Source organism: Leptonotus elevatus, chromosome 8 (assembly GCF_054856555.1).
Source record: "Leptonotus elevatus isolate MCC_2025b chromosome 8, RoL_Lele_1.0, whole genome shotgun sequence".
Taxonomy (NCBI): domain Eukaryota; kingdom Metazoa; phylum Chordata; class Actinopteri; order Syngnathiformes; family Syngnathidae; genus Leptonotus; species Leptonotus elevatus.
The window spans coordinates 18,028,016-18,044,214 of record NC_141246.1 but is presented as its reverse complement, the minus strand read 5'-3'; the positions used below and the strand labels follow the sequence as shown (position 1 = coordinate 18,044,214).

The following is a 16,199-nucleotide window of genomic DNA, read 5'->3' as shown; positions in this document are numbered from 1 at the left end:
TCCGACTGAAGAAGGAGGAAAAGACTCGGCAGGAGCTGGATAAGGTTAAGCGTAAGTTAGAGGCTGAGTCAAACGATCTCCAGGAGCAGCTGGCGGACCTGCAGGCCCAGATCGCGGAACTCAAAGCCCAGCTGGCAAAGAAAGAGGAGGAACTACAAAATTCCTTGGCCAGGTAAAGTCTCGTGATGAGTTCTTTAGTCATCTGAAATTATCTGGGACAGTTCACAATTGACAGGGCAAAGAAAATGTGAATGATTGAATTGAATAATGTTGCTTAACATGACCTCTAATTAGGTGTAATAAACGAGTTTCCTCCTTTTCTATAGATTAGAAGACGAGACGGCTCAAAAGAACAACGCCCTAAAGAAAATCCGTGAGCTGGAGGGCCACATCTCTGACCTGCAGGAAGACCTTGACTCGGAGAGGGCAGCCAGGAACAAAGCAGAAAAGATCAAACGAGACTTGGGAGAAGAGTTGGAGGCTCTTAAATCGGAGCTAGAGGATACACTGGACAGCACCGCCACCCAGCAGGAACTCAGGTCTCACATACTGTCACAAAATCAGATATGCTGTGGCAGCAAATCATTTAAAGGGGAAGTCAACATTAAACATTTCTTGACAATAATGTGTTCTATGCAGCTCCACTAGTCTAAAAATGACATTTTGATTAATAATGTATTACTTTTGTGGAATATGAGTTATGCAGCAAAATCCAGCCGTTTTTATCCATCCCAGGGGGCGGCCATTTTGACACTTGCTGTTGACTGAAGATGACATCACAGTTGCTCAGGGCTCAGGCAACGACCAATCACAGCTCACCTGTATTCTGAAGCTGAGCTGTGATTGGTTGTTACCTGAGACCTGAGCATCTGTGATGTCATTTTCACTCAACAGCATTGGGCAAAATGGCCGCCTTCTGTTATTGATAAAAAACGGCTGGATTTTGCTGCTTAATTCATATTCCACTAACGCATTATTAACCAGAATACTGTATTTAGACTAGCATAGCTGCATAGAACATATTAATGTCAAGAATGTTTGGGGAGGTTGACCTACCCTTTAAAAGCTTTTTTAACTCATTCACTGCCATTGGCGGTTGCAGACGTCAAAAATTCATTTAAACAATTTTTATTAGTTTAACATTTTTTTCCACTTTTGTTAAGAGTATGAAAACCTAGAATTTTTTTTATTGTACATTTAGAACAGATATAAAATTTGTGATTAATTGTGAGTTAACTCATGAAGTCATGCAATGAATTGCGATTAAAAAATGTAATCGCCTGACGCTCCTAATTTTTAATAATCTTTTCATTTTTTTTAAATCGCCTCAGGCGGTTAAATTTTTTAATTGTAATTAATCGCATGACTTCAATAGTTTTTCTAAATGTACAGTACAATAAAAAATTTATAGGTTTTCATACTCTTTTTTTTTTTTTACTCTTACTCAAATTTTAATCTAATAAAAATAGTTCAAATTAATTTTTGACATCAATAGCCGTCAATAGCAGTGAATGAGTTAAAGAAAACCTACCAAGCAGAGGTGTCACTTTTTTTTTTTCTAGTAGATTCTACATAATCTATTCTTTCTGCTCTGCAGAGCCAAACGTGAGCAGGAGGTGACCTTACTGAAGAGAGCCATAGAGGACGAGAACCGAACCCACGAAGCCCAGATACATGAAATGAGACAGAAGCACACCCAGGCTGTGGAGGAGCTCACAGAGCAACTGGAACAGTCAAAACGAGTAATGACTCCATTATTTCACACATGAGCACTTGATAGATGTTCTTGATTTGTGTAATATAAGACTTTTTTTTTTTTTTACAATAAACAAAATTTCTCTCCACTTCCAGGTTAAGTCAACCTTAGAAAAGGCCAAACAAGCCCTGGAGAAGGAAACATCTGAATTAACCATAGAGGTGCGCTCGCTCGCGCAAGCCAAACAAGACGGGGAGCACAAGAGGAAGAAGTTGGAAGTTCAAGTGACAGATTTACAATCCCGCTTCAATGACAGTGAGAAGCAGAAGGCTGAACTGGGAGAACGCTGCTCTAAGATCACTGTAATTGGCTCTCTGAAGTAAACACAAAATATGTCAAACTAAAAACCCATACAAATAGATGTAAATCCCCCCCCCCACAGGTTGAACTGGAGAGTGTGACAAACCTACTGAATGAAGCTGAAAGCAAGAACATTAAACTGAACAAAGATGTTTCCAGCTTTAGTTCACAACTCCAGGATGCACAGGTTAGTCACTGCAGCAGAAATGTTATATTCTGATAGGAAGCAGCAGGGTTTTGGTCTGACCTTTGACCTGCTCGGTGCTCGCAGGAGTTGCTGGCTGAGGAGACGCGTCAGAAGCTGCAGTTCTCTACAAAGCTTCGACAGGCGGAAGATGACAAAAACAGTTTACAGGAGCAGCTCGAGGAGGAGATGGAGGCCAAGAGGAACGTTGAGAGACACGTTTCCACCCTCAACATCCAGGTCAGAGATGGTTGCGAAATGTTGCAAAATGTTAAAAAACACACAAAGTGCATTTTGTTCTTCTCCTGTAGCTGTCAGATGCAAAGAAAAAGCTTGAGGAAATGTGCGGGAACAATGAGCTGCTGGAAGAAAGCAAGAAACGTCTGCAGAGAGATTTGGAAGCAACCAACACCCAGTTTGAAGAGAAAGCTTCCGCATACGACAAATTGGAGAAGACTAAAAACCGTCTGCAGCAGGAGCTGGAGGACACACTGATGGATCTTGACAACCAGAGGCAGAACGTTTCAAACCTTGAGAAGAAGCAAAAGAAGTTTGACCAGGTTTGTCCGCGTTGATGTTGTTTTCATTATACCGCTACATGATGAGATGATGATGATGAGATGTTTGGCCTCTAGATGCTGGCGGAAGAGAAGTCTATCTCCAGTAAATATGCAGACGAGCGAGATCGAGCCGAGGCTGAGGCCAGAGAGAAGGAGACGAAGGCTCTGTCCCTGGCGAGGGCTTTGGATGAGGCCCAGGATGCCAGAGAGGAGCTGGAGAGAGCCAACAAGGCCCTGAGGATGGAGATGGAGGATCTGATCAGCTCAAAGGATGATGTTGGGAAAAATGTACGAGCTTGACTCGTGTTCAATTCAGGATGTCGCTGAATGCGTCGTTTGTGAACTTGATGCTTGGTCACTGTCAGGTCCATGAGCTGGAGAAGTCCAAGCGAGGCTTGGAGGCCCAGGTGGAGGAGATGAAGACTCAGCTGGAGGAGCTGGAGGATGAGCTGCAGGCGGCCGAGGATGGCAAGCTGCGCCTAGAGGTCAACATGCAGGCTCTGAAGGCCCAATTTGAGAGGGATCTGCAAGGACGCGATGAGATGGGAGAGGAAAAGAAGAGACAGCTGGTCAAGCAGGTGAAGAAACACATTTCACAGAAAGTTACTGCGGCCACATTAGGAATCTAACACCTTGCGCACCTTGCAGGTGCGCGAGTTGGAGACGGAGCTCGAGGATGAACGTAAGCAGAGGGCCTCAGCCGCAGCAGCCAAGAAGAAGTTGGAGACAGATATGAAAGATCTGGAGGGCCAGATTGATGCAGCCAATAAGGGACGAGATGAGGCCATCAAGCAGCTCCGAAAGATTCAGGTGAGAGTTAAAGGGGAAGTCAACCTTAAACATTTCTTGACAATAATATGTCATATGTGACCTCACTAGTCCAAACATGACATTGGGATTAATATTACATTTGTGGAATATGAGTTATGAAGAAAAATCCAGCAATTTTTATTAGAGATAGACCAATTATCGGCCAGGACGATTATCGGTGCCGATAACTCATATTCCACTTACGCAATATTAACCAGAATAATATACAGTGGAACCTCGGAGTTTGAACGTCTCGGAACTCGTACAAATCGAATTTTTCAACCAAAACATCTGAGTAAAAAATGCCTCGGAGTTTGAACACATTTTCGGAGTTCGAACACCCAAGCTAAGCAAGCTAAGCCGAACGTACCTTGAAAACGGGTAGCCGAGTGAAGGCGAGCAAAGCCGAGCAATGCCGAATGCTCACGTTGCAGTAGTTGAGACGATGCACTGCTCATTTCCAGTCAGATCGTGAATACTCACAAAGGTGCTGCATACTCGCGAGTGCATTTAGATTTTTCCACGACAATTTTCTTCGCCATGGGCCCAAAGAAAGACAACAGTGCCAGTGGCAGCAAAGAAAAACATACAATGCTACGAACCACAGTGGAATTAGGAAGGAGATTATCGCCCCGTTGTAACTACAGGTGACTACTTTTGTAAATACTGGCACGAGGACCCCCCTTAGCTGTTCAACAACGTGCCTGGCGTTAAAGTTTAACGCCAGGCACGTTGTTGAACAGCTAAGGGCACGGTGCGTTGTTTAACGGTTAAACAACGCACGCAAGGACCGCTAAGTAGTCTAACAATATGCCCAATGTAAAATAAACAAACTCAGCAGTGAACTAAAGCAAGCATTAACATAGCATTTATCATTCACTGATGCCATCACACCACAACAAAAAAGGTAAGGTATTTTTTATTGTTTAAATGCTGTACTGTACTGTACTGTAAATGTAAAAAAAAAAAACTAAATAGGAATTTTCTGTTTTTGGAGCTTGGGAACGGATTAATTGCATTTACATTAGGTTGAACAATTCGGACTTTGAACACTTCGCAGGAACGAATTATGTTCAAACTCCGAGGTACCACTGTATTTAGAATAGTGGGGCTGCATAGAACATATTATTGTCAAGACATTTCGGGGGGTTGACTTCCCCTTTTAGAAATGGTGTGTATTTGAACTCAATGGTGAAGCTTCTGGCTTCAAATCTGTGTATCCTTCCCCAAATCAAATTCAAGAAGTGTCAAAATTGTCCAGTCTGAAGAATTAAGACTGCCCTATCCCATTTCATCCATAGTACATGTATGTAAATAAAACATGCTATTCTCCTTTTCCACCAGGCCCAAATGAAAGACTTCCAGAGGGAGCTGGAAGATGCCTGTGCTGCCCGTGAGGAAGTTCTGACGACGGCTAAGGAGAGTGAGAAGAAAGCCAAGAGCCTGGAGGCTGAGTTGATGCAACTGCAAGAGGTAACGGTGTCAACGTCCTACCAGTGGGCTGAGTACTGAATACAGCAACAGTTGTTCTTCTCGTGCGCAGAAATGTCAAACGAGACGACAGAGAGCATACAATAATTCCTTAAAGGGCTTGTCATTCAAGACATCAACCTGTTTGTAACCCACGTTTTCATGTTATGCTTCTTTAGGAGCTGGCCTCTGCTGAGAGGGCTCGGAAGCAAGCGGAGGCCGAGAGGGACGAGCTGTCAGACGAGCTGGCCAGCAACTCCTCCGGAAAGTCAGTCATGCTTTGTCTATTCGGAATCATTAGATCCGATCTGATCGCACTCGCGCTTCCCGTGTAGGTCGGCCTTGTCGGATGAGAAGCGTCGCCTGGAAGCGAAGATCTCGCAGCTGGAAGAGGAACTGGAGGAAGAGCAGAGCAACATGGAGATCCTCAACGACAGGCTAAGGAAGAGCACACAGCAGGTCGCCGCCAAGCCTCACTCAACGGTCTGCGTACCTGGTACCAGCTTGTGTTCTCCCCACAGCTGGATCAAATGAACAACGAGCTGCAAACGGAGCGCTCCACCTCCCAGAAGAACGAGAGCGCCCGGCAGCAGATGGAGCGCCAGAACAAGGAGATGAAGGCCAAGCTCAGCGAGATGGAGAACCAGGTCAAGTCCAAGTTCAAATCCTCCATTGCCGCTTTGGAGGCCAAGGTGGCCCAACTGGAGGAGCAGCTGGAGCAGGAGAGCAGGTTCGAGACAGGGAAACAAGCGATCGCTTTTTTTTGCCTCATCATACTGTACATCCAGAAAGTATAAGCTCTTGTCTTGCTTTTCAGGGAGAAGCAGGCTACTGGCAAGAGTGTGCGCCAGAAGGACAAGAAGCTCAAGGATGTGATGATGCAGGTGGAGGACGAAAGGAAGCAGGCAGAACAGTACAAAGACCAGGTGGGATCACTTGATTTCCATTCATTTCGGGACTACTAAGTGCCGCATCCTTGATCCTCCATCGACTCCCCGCCAGGCGGAGAAGGCCAACGTGCGCATGAAACAGCTGAAGCGGCAGCTGGAAGAGTCGGAGGAGGAGTCTCAGCGAGCCACGGCCGCTCGCAGGAAGCTGCAGCGGGAGCTGGATGAAGCCACCGAGGCCAACGATGCCATGGGTCGCGAGGTCAACTCTCTCAAGAGCAAACTCAGGTACCAGAAGTTTCACGTAGTGAACAAGTGACTTCCATTCGCTGCGCTTTGCATTGCCAGTGCAGTGGGATCAGTCATCCTGCGATGCCTTTAAGCCCTTTTCACACTGCACTCGCTGTTTATCGTTGCGAAAGAATGCCCGGCCTTAGCTTATTTTAGAGGAGAAGTTAACCCCCCCAAAATTGTTGACAATAATGTATTCTATGCAGCCACAATAGTCTAAATATGGCATTCTGGTTAATAATGTATGAGTGGAATATGAGTTAAGCAGCAAAATCCTCATTTTTGCCGGAGAGTGAGTCCTATCTAAGGCGGGGCAAACCTGATCTAACAGACAGTGGACTGAACCAATGAGCAAAGAGCGGACGTGATGTCAGAAAAGCGACTCGTTGAAGTCTTTTATTTATTTATTTATTTTTGCGGAGACAGAGTAAAAATCCAACATGGTCACTAGCCGAAGAGAGACAGGAGTGAATGACGTTGTTGTTGAATGTCGTTGTTGCGGGAAAAACTTCATGACTGAAGAGTGACGTCGCTCACGAAGACGACGTCACACAAATAGACAAATTTGATTGGGCGACAGAGCCGAATCGTTGTCTGCCTGTCCAGACCCGTTTTCTTTTTGAAGAAAGTGGGTGTGGCTTGCCAGGCTAGCAAAATCCAGCCGTTTTTATCCATCTCAAGGGGCGGCCATTTTGCCACTTGCTGTCGACTGAAGATGACATCAATGTTGCTCAGGTCTCAGGTAACAACCAATCATAGCGCAGCTTCAGAAAACAAGTGAGCTGTGATTGGTCGAGTCACAAGCAACTGTGATGTCATCTTCAGTCGACAGCAAGTGGCAAAATGGCCGCCCACTGAGATGGACCAAAACGGCTGGATTTCGCTTCGTAACTCATATTCCACAAATGTAATATTAATCAGAATGTCATGTTCAGACTAGTATATATAACATATTATTGTCAAGAAATGTTTAAGGTTGACTTCCATTTTAAGGAGGAGGATACGAGCAGCAGAGGAAAAACTAATGGCTCAGCGGGAACTTGGATAGTTTGCCATTACTTGTAAATAATTACGGCAAAATAACACCAAATCACTCCACCAACTCAATTCAAAGCAGAAATCCTCTTACTGTGCCATCCAGCAATGAATGAGTTTGATGACGTTTCACCGCGCCTTGCTAAATGCAGTGTGAAAAGGGCTTTACTTCTTCAGTAACTGCACAATCTACAAAAGCACAAAGATAATAGTGCTTAGTATTTTTTTGTTTGTAGTTTACAGCGGCAAATTTTTAGAGCTGTTTCATCCTGCTGAGAGCTGTTTGCAAATTTAGCCACATGGAAGAAGTTTTAGCTGTATTGTGAAGTATGATGTACAAATTACAAATATTTTTCATATAGCACCTTTACTGGATGAAAATGTTTTCTGGTAACGTTACAGTACATCATATCAGCTCTTCGGGCAATACAAATGTGTTTATTTTTGTATTCCAGAGGCAACTTCTAATTCAAGAAGTAACACAGCAGGTACCGCTACCTCTAAAAGTTACTCTCTCCTCATTATCTCTAAGGAATCCGCAACTTCTGTTCATTTCCAGTGCACTTCTTTCTAACTTATTGACCCCACCAAGAGAATTATGTCAACTTTCAAACTGAAAAACATCCATTCCTCAACTCTCCTGAAATGCCATAAACAGCTCTTTTGTAGCTAAATAACAGTATCATCCGTGCACGTTACCTGTGTTATCAACTAGATTTTTTTTTCTTTAGCCATGTGACATACCGCGGGAAAACAAACTGTCCGTGACTGCTCCTCTCATGTGCCCGCTGTGTCTTCTTGTGCCTGTGACTTTATAGACGTGGAAATGAGCCTTCCTTTGGCAGCGCGCCTCGTCGTATGGGCGGAGGTCGGAGGGCGGTTGAGGATGCGTCTGAGGAGGAGGCGGCGGAATCCCAAAATGACTTCAATGGAAAGTCAGCGGACTGAATGAAGAATGAGACGTCAACTAAGCAGATGTCAGGAGCTCCTTGACAATACTGCGTCTTGAAAATGGAGGTTAACCTTTTGCTTTTTGGGGTTTTAACCCCCCGTCCTAGTTCACCCTTGCAACAAAATATACACTGCCTGGCCAAAAAAAAAGTCTCACACTGGTTTATTTGGCCGCCATTAGCTTTGAATTCAAATTCTCATTTAGATAGACAGAGATTTTTATTTTCTGACCATGGGAGAGCTGGACTTCTGTGGTCCTCCTCATGGGGTGAAGGTATCAATCTGACATGTCATTTTGGAATATTCCCATGTCACAAAAAAATAATACATCTAACCATCATGCTTAGTTCAATCAAATGAGTTTCTTTAAGGGTCCAGGTAGTGTACATTTTTTCTGCCATTTCCAGTAGAAAAGCGGATCTTTCCTCTTGTTTCAGAGCACTTTTCTTGACACAAATCGAATGGATTAGCTAAATATCAACCCAAAGGGGATTATTTGGTGGCATCACTGCTGTGTGGTTTAACTGTTTTTATTTACACCATTTTGTGCCGCACTGAATGACTGATAATGCAACATTCTGTACACAATAGGTGCCGCTAATTACCGTGCTAACCTGCCAGCAGAGCCAATACTGTATATCACCGATGGATAGATAGTATGTCACCATGTGTAAATGTAGAACTACTACAGCTACGGTTGTCTTCTTGCCTGTGACTGCTGTCGACGTATTATATTGGAAATGCAGATGTCATGTCGTCTACACCCATTCTGCTTTTTGTACCCTAAATAGTACTTAGTTATGAGATTTTTATATAACTATTTCATACTTTTACGTGTAAAAGGTTATCAAAGGTTTAGGGTCACATCCTTGTACAACTTGCTGCATTTTGGGATAATTGTCAGCAAGTCAATCTGCCATATAAAGTGTTCCTGCTCATCACCCTTTGACTGTCCAATACAGTTATGTAACCAATGGATGTTTACATTACACAATTTCTTTCTACTAATTGTTGAACCACCTGCACACACAAAAAATAAAACGCTATAAAAAACAGACCGTTTTGTCCTTTTAATGTTTGAGTGGAGATCAAATTGAAACAGTTCAACGGGGTTCAGAGTTTGCTGTAGTGCATCAAATGAATACAAGGCCACAAGGAAGTGAACTAACAGCAAGTACATTGTGCGGTCACAGCACAGAAAATTCTCTAAGCAGCCATACTGACCACTCCAGTAACCACGTTAAAGCCTTATTCTAATTCCCATTTCACATTCTTTACCCAGAAATCAGGTAAAGGTTTATCCAATGTACACAACTCAATCTACAAACAGTGCATCTCAATAACCTGATCAACTATTATTGCTTTTTTTCCCTCCCACATTCCAGTTATTAAAAGAGCTATTGTTACATTCAGTAGAGTGAGTGCACTAATTAACTCATTCACTGCCATTGACGACTATAGACGTCAAAAATTCATGTGAACTATTTCATTTTTTTTTTATGAAAACCTATTTTTTTATTGTACATTAACAGATATAAAATTATCATGCGATTAATTACAATTAAACTCCCCTTATATTTTTTATTAGGCCCGTCAGGCAATTCAATTTTTGAATTGTAATTAATCACATGACTTTACTAGTTAACTAACGATTAATCATAAATGTTACATCTGTTCCAAATTTACAATATTTTTTTTCTCTAGGTTTTCATACTCTTGTTAGCAAAAGTGGATTTTTTTTTTTAACTAATAGAAATAGTTCAAATGAATTTTTGACGTCTATAGTCGTCAATGGCAGTGAATGAGTTCAAATTAAATATTCACTTCAAATCAAGAGAAAGAGCTAATGTGGAGGAAGGCAGCACTGGCTTAAAACCAAACCCTGGCAGCAACATTTTTCTATAATGCCGCTAAAATCAAGCTCCAGTGACATAAAAATGAAAGGATGCCACTGTTGATTAGTCCTAAAAGTTTATGTAAGCTTCAAAGAATAAACTTTAAAAAATAAAAATAAACTATTTCCCTTATCACAGCTTTGGTTTTTACTTAAACAGCAACCAAGTATTGTTCACCATTTAATGGTCCTGAAATTGACATCATTTCACTTTTTTCCACATTTTTTAAAATTAAATAATTTTATTTTCCTCTCAATTACACATACAACATCCCACCCCGGTTCTTTATTTTTCATAAACTTGCTAAAATTTCTGTAACATTTTTCCCATATTGTCATTATGGGGTGTTGTACGCAGAATTTTCCGTGTAAATGAATTTATTCTAATTTGGAATGAGGCTACAAAATAACAAAATGTGGAAAAAGTGATGAGCTGTGAATACTTCCCGGATCCACTAGTGTGCATGTCTGTAATATTTGTTACATGGAAGTGATCCCTCACATCCAATCGGCAAGTCAATACAGTGTTATTTTGAAGCTCCTCACCATATGGACACGAGCAAACGTGGATGTTAAGCATACAAAACGGCGCGCCGCATCCCATGATATGGTGTGATACGAGTGTGTCTGAGGCAACAGGATTCCACACGTCATGTGGAGCGAGGAGCAAAGAAAATGCTTTTCGGGTTCAACGAGCTCAACGTTCAGAGTTCCGTTGTTATGGGGAGAGAGATGGTGCGAGGTGAAGGAAAGAAGTGGGGGTTCCTCACAGCAGCATTTTGACTCCTCCCTGTGGAGACTGTCTACCTTGAGAAACACCTCGCGGAGGCGCTGGTCCAAACTCTAACCGCTTCACTAAACTGCAAGACAAGCACAAAGACTTGAAAAAAACAACAATCATGAAAACTAGTGTTGGCGCCGTCAAAAAACAACACACACAAAAAAAGCAAACAGGTGAATCCTTTGTGCCGAGCCACGAGTATGTGGCCTATTGATTAAGTGTTTCCCAAAACCACCCCAAAAATATTGTTGAGGATGCTGCATGCTAAATTAGCGAGCGAGCTGGGGTTTGTTTTCCTGTGAGAGCAAACTAGAGATAAGACTGATGCCGATTATTAGTAGGCAAGGACGCCAATAACCGATTTTTGGAGCCGATATTCATTTTCAGTTAAAAGGGGGAAAAAATATATATGAACGTCAATTTTTTTTAAATACAAATGCCAATCTTTGTTGTCTTAAAGTATGTTTATTAAAAATAATTCTGACTTGTCAACAAAAAAAATATCTTAGACAAAAAAAATCATTTTAAAGTTCAAACAAAATATTCAGGGAGCTCCAAAGGTTATCAGTACGTCTTAAAAACTTCAACAGAAACTTCAACAAGTAAATACTAATTTCAAAAAAATTTAAATAGCTGAAATCTTAAAACTTTCACATTTCAGAAGGTTCCCAGGGTTAGCAGCATCTCTTAGAAAAATAAATGAAAATTTTAATAAATAGTTCCCTGAGATTAAAATGGTTTTAGAAAAAAACAAAACAAAAAGGCTGATGCTGATATCCGTCATAATGCCCAATATCGGCGCCGATAAGGGGCCAGGCCTAGGTCTATCCCTAGAGCAAATTAAACATACGTCACCCATTTGTTAACATAACTACTACTAATCTACTTTCTTTTGGCAGTTGACAAATACTTTTGGTGCATTACCGCCCCCGTTCTTTAGTATGTTGCATCCGCCACAAGGATTTCATATTTACAGCACCAAAAGGTACAATAACTGACCAGGATTCTACCTTTGGCCACAATGCGAGATGGGAGTTTAGTTAAGGTAAGCCATTTTAAACTACAAAGAAAAACTGAAGTCATGCTGGGATGTGCGCGGCTTTACCATTGTTACCATATACTGTATATACAGTGCATTGTACTAAACCATATTTATAATGTCATATGGGTTAAATTGTGAAAACTTGTGGCCAAAATGTAGCGATCACAATATTTATGTATAATAATTGGATGTATACTGATGAATTTGCTGCTTGCTTAAAAAAACGCATGTTAAATTGCAATATTAGGAAAAAATTAATACAAATCACAATAAAGCATATAAAGACATGGTTCAACAGTTGCGAACTCCTCTCACCTGTCATACTGTGGAGGAGGGCTCATGCTGCTGGCTTGGATGTCGGCGCCCCCAGCGAGACCACATGGACTCGCAGGGGCGGGGGCCAACGCCGGTCGGGGGCCCGACGTGTCATACACAAAGTCTCGACACGAGGCAAGCTTGGACTCCAGATTCTGACAATCCGCAAAGCACATGGACATCTTACACATAAATCACAAACTTTATGATTAAAAACACTAAACAATAGCGAGACCCCAAAAAAATCTCCTACCCCAACTTTTCTCAGCAGCTCCCCAACGATGTTCAGTGCAGATATTCTTGCAGATGTTGTGAGAGGAGTGCCAGTTAGACCGTCACCTGACACACAAACAAAAAATTGTGGAATCATTTTTGTTGTTGCATATCATTAACTCATTCACTGCCATTGACGGCTATAGACGTCAAAAATTCATTTTGACCATTTCTATTAGTTTAACATTTTTCCCACTTTTGTTAACAAGAGTATAAAAACTTAGATTTTTTTTTTTGTATTAAAACAGATATAACATTTGTGATTAATCGTGAGTTAACTAGTGAAGTCATGCGATTAATTACGATTAAAAATGGTAATCACCTGACGCCCCTAATTTTTAATAATTTTTTCTTATAAAAAAAAAACCAGATTATTAAAAACTGGGGGGAAAATTTGTACAATTATTTTATTTTTTTTAATTAAAGATTATTAAAAATTAGGGTTGTCAGGTGATAATTGTTTTTAATTGTAATTAATCGCATGACTTCACTAGATAACTCACGATTAATCACAAATTTTATATCTGTTCTAAATGTACAAAAAAAAGGTCTAGGTTTTCATACTCCTTGTTAACAAAAGTGGAAAAAAATGTTAAACTAATAAAAATTGTTCAAATGAATTTATGACGTCTATAGTCATCAATGGCAGTCAATGAGTTAATCATTGGGGAAAAGTAAGCCAAGTATCTCTATTCACCTCGCCGGATGCTGGATGCAGGGGGTGTGGAAAAGGACGTGGGTGGCTTAGATGGGGTAACGGGGGTCGGGGGGTCTGCCCGATCGTGGTCTTTGCCCATGCTGCTGGATGGCCGCCTTTCCTTCTGACGCACCGCCAGCTCCTGGCGAAGATCTGCCGCGTATGCGGCAAACAAAGGAGACTTAGACTCCCACAAATGCAGAATTTGTCAAAAGCTGTTGGAGATCTCGCAAGAGCGTCTGAAACAATACTTGTTTCGCTTTGTCTTGGGCTTTACTTGTGATGTCATGGCAAGTGTTTACCTCTTGCTTCATCTTTGAGCCTCTGAACGGACTCAAGCAGGTTCTCCTTCTCGTCCAGCTCGTTCTCAAGAAAAGCGTTCCTCTCGATGACGTGGTTCATCCTCTGCTCAAAGTCCTCCAGAGACATGATGGTAGCCCTGGAGAGGAACCCGGATGATTATAGTGGGTCTGTTTTTACAGCCTTGAGATTTAGGTGCTGACCTTTTGGTCCGCTCAAGGTCATCGTTGGACTGTTCGAGCTCTCTGATATATTTCTGCAGGTGATCTTTGACTGCTGTTGTCTCTGCCAGAGTTTCCTCCAGGTTGGAGATGTGCTTGAAATTATCAGTGTACTGACTCTCGAATTTCTCCTGCAAAATATTTTAGAGATGTTTTGTGACATCCCAGCTGGTAAAAAATAGGACATAATGAGTTTGTGATGGGTTTTTGTTTTTGTTTGTTTATCCTCTATGAAACAGGAAGTTAGTATGACAAATAGATTGACAATCAAATTTATATTATTTTTTTCTATTTTCATTAACAGTTCAGCCTTTTCGTGTTGAGGTCGATTTCAGTTACGCCGACATTATTTCACAATAAGAAGAAAGATTTGGGAAAGGTTGCAAAGTAGAGGCGCACATATCCAGTAGGGGTGTGCCTAAAAAAAAAAATAATTGATTCTCATAAGAATCGCGATTCTCATTACGATTCAGAATCGATTTTAAATGTCCCAAAATTTATTTTATTTAAATTATTTTATACTGCCTTTGTCTGTGTGTGCCTTTATTTGGAGCGCTGTTCATGTTGTACCCGGTTTGGTCACTGAGGGGCAGTGTGGTTCCACGCGGTCTAATACACTGTTAAGTTGTAGCCACATTAGAGAAAAGGAAATAGTCACGATCAAGTTATTCCAATAAAAGTTTGTTTTTGTTTTCAGCGTGGAGCCGTTCTTTTGAGTGATAAAAATGCAGTGAGTAGCGCGCTAATTAGCATTAGCGAGTCAGACTGGAGTAGATCATTACAATTCCTTGCACATCTATAGATTGAAGCAAAATTCATCGGCAATCAAATCATTTTGAATAAAAAAAAACATTCTTAATCGAAAAATCGATTCTGAATCGAATCGCAGACCCAAAAATCAGAATTAAATCGTAAGACATTCAAAGATTCCCACCCCTAATATCCAGTTCCCCTCAGCAATCAAACCTTAATGTTTTCCAGTTCCACACGGAGTCTGTTGTTGTCTTGTAGCAGCTCCTTGTTCCGAGCTTCACAGTGCTTTAGCTCTACTTCCAGCTCTGCTTCATAATCTCGACTCATCTGCTGAAACTCCTGCAGCTCCTCCTGAACTTCATCTGCCCTAAAGACAGCAAAACGTTTCCAAAATAATAATATCAACCTTGAACCTTCATGCATCGGTAGTTTATTTTGTCGTGTTTTTGTATGATATTACCTCTGCTGGTCTCTGTTAGCCTGCTCCTTCCAGAAACCCAGCTCCTCTTGGAGGCTTGCAAAGTTGCGTGTTGGCTCGCCCATGTTTGTAGGAGCTGAGCTAAAAAATAATAATAATAATAACAAGTGCATGCCACAACATGCTGAACGTTTTTGTCTCACAACACCGCCACTTGCAGTTCGGCTAACACATAGAAATCGAGGAATCTGCATTCCATTTGCAAGAGTAGACCATTGTTAACACACAAAACAATCGCATGAACGCGGTGATATATTGATTAGTTTTTGGAAGAGAAAACGATTGTTTGATTTGAAAGTAAACATTATGGTTTAGCAAGCTTAGCCAGCTTAGCAATTAAGATACACTGCCAGGCTATCCCACGCCAAGTTAAACGGATGTTTTAGTTAGACTCACCTGCATGCAGGGGAAATGTTAAAATGTTTTAGGTTAATATTTATAATAATGGCTAAAAGTTATCTTACACTTTTTCGAGTAATGTGCGTGGCCCAAACAAACTTTAGCACTCACCGCCAGATCTAAACGACACAGCCGTTCCACCAATCAATTACAACCAAAGCTTGAATTCCCGAGATGCTATTGGTCTAGACCAATGACGACATTAAGAGATTAGCCAATCAACCCAATACTTTTTTTTAGATATCTGTAGTGGGTGGGTTTTCTCGTTTCCTGACGTAAACGCTCCAAAGGAGTGAGAAAAATGACCACTAGGGAGAGCCTTGGCTGGTTGAGGACTGAAAACGTGCAATTCTTGTCGCCATCTTGAACCGGGAGTCCCCTATGGAGGACCAAAACTGCCAAAATTCAAAATAAATAAATGGCTGAATAAATAAATAAATGACTAAAAGTGAAAATAAAAACATATATATAAAAATATAATTTGGAAATTAAATTAAAAAAATAATATAAATGGAAATAAATATTATATATATATATATATATATATATATATATATATATATATATATATATATATATATATATATATATATATATATATATATATATATATATATACATACATACATACATAAATACATTTGTATTTAATCTTTGAATTATATTTTTTATATTCGTTGTTATTTTCACCTTCTTCTTTTTTTTGTCGTTTTTTTATTTAGAAATTTGGCAGTTTTGGTTCTCAATAGTCCCCGGCCAACTGTTACATTGCCTTTTTGTTTTGCACTCTTTTGAGCCAATA

At 41.0% G+C, this 16,199-nt stretch overlaps 2 protein-coding genes across 8 annotated transcripts in view; one reads left to right on the top strand and one right to left on the bottom strand.

The window, feature by feature from the left end:
- Positions 1-9,299, top strand: part of myh11a (myosin, heavy chain 11a, smooth muscle) — a 28,357-nt gene extending 19,058 nt beyond the window's left edge. For 3 of the 4 annotated variants that reach the window (XM_086082443.1, XM_086082442.1, XM_086082445.1), the window contains 17 exons: positions 1-172; positions 327-539; positions 1,598-1,742; positions 1,852-2,058; positions 2,139-2,243; positions 2,328-2,480; positions 2,552-2,800; positions 2,876-3,088; positions 3,166-3,378; positions 3,449-3,610; positions 4,955-5,083; positions 5,260-5,348; positions 5,416-5,539; positions 5,602-5,810; positions 5,898-6,006; positions 6,083-6,255; positions 8,112-9,299. In XM_086082443.1, the coding sequence (XP_085938569.1) occupies positions 1-172; positions 327-539; positions 1,598-1,742; positions 1,852-2,058; positions 2,139-2,243; positions 2,328-2,480; positions 2,552-2,800; positions 2,876-3,088; positions 3,166-3,378; positions 3,449-3,610; positions 4,955-5,083; positions 5,260-5,348; positions 5,416-5,539; positions 5,602-5,810; positions 5,898-6,006; positions 6,083-6,255; positions 8,112-8,241 (2,795 nt within the window). In that variant the 3' untranslated portion in view covers positions 8,242-9,299. Of the gene's footprint in view, positions 173-326; positions 540-1,597; positions 1,743-1,851; positions 2,059-2,138; positions 2,244-2,327; positions 2,481-2,551; positions 2,801-2,875; positions 3,089-3,165; positions 3,379-3,448; positions 3,611-4,954; positions 5,084-5,259; positions 5,349-5,415; positions 5,540-5,601; positions 5,811-5,897; positions 6,007-6,082; positions 6,256-7,748; positions 7,782-8,111 lie in introns of all 4 variants that reach the window. The other variant, XM_086082444.1, reaches the window with a different exon arrangement.
- On the bottom strand, positions 9,300-15,536 carry LOC147170070 (nuclear distribution protein nudE homolog 1-A-like). Of its 4 annotated transcripts, none has more exons than XM_086082448.1 (9): positions 15,509-15,536; positions 14,981-15,079; positions 14,734-14,887; positions 13,750-13,898; positions 13,549-13,685; positions 13,247-13,399; positions 12,530-12,615; positions 12,277-12,431; positions 9,300-10,998 (listed from the first exon to the last, which is right to left on the bottom strand). In XM_086082448.1, exons 2-9 carry the CDS (start codon positions 15,061-15,063, stop codon positions 10,905-10,907), a joined length of 1,011 nt encoding a protein of 336 aa, XP_085938574.1. In that variant the 5' UTR covers positions 15,064-15,079; positions 15,509-15,536; the 3' UTR covers positions 9,300-10,904. The 4 variants fall into 4 exon arrangements, with proteins under 4 accessions (XP_085938574.1, XP_085938572.1, XP_085938573.1 ...); XM_086082446.1 differs by having other exon boundaries at positions 15,395-15,514; XM_086082447.1 differs by having other exon boundaries at positions 15,463-15,512.
- Positions 15,537-16,199: the final 663 nt, after the last annotated feature.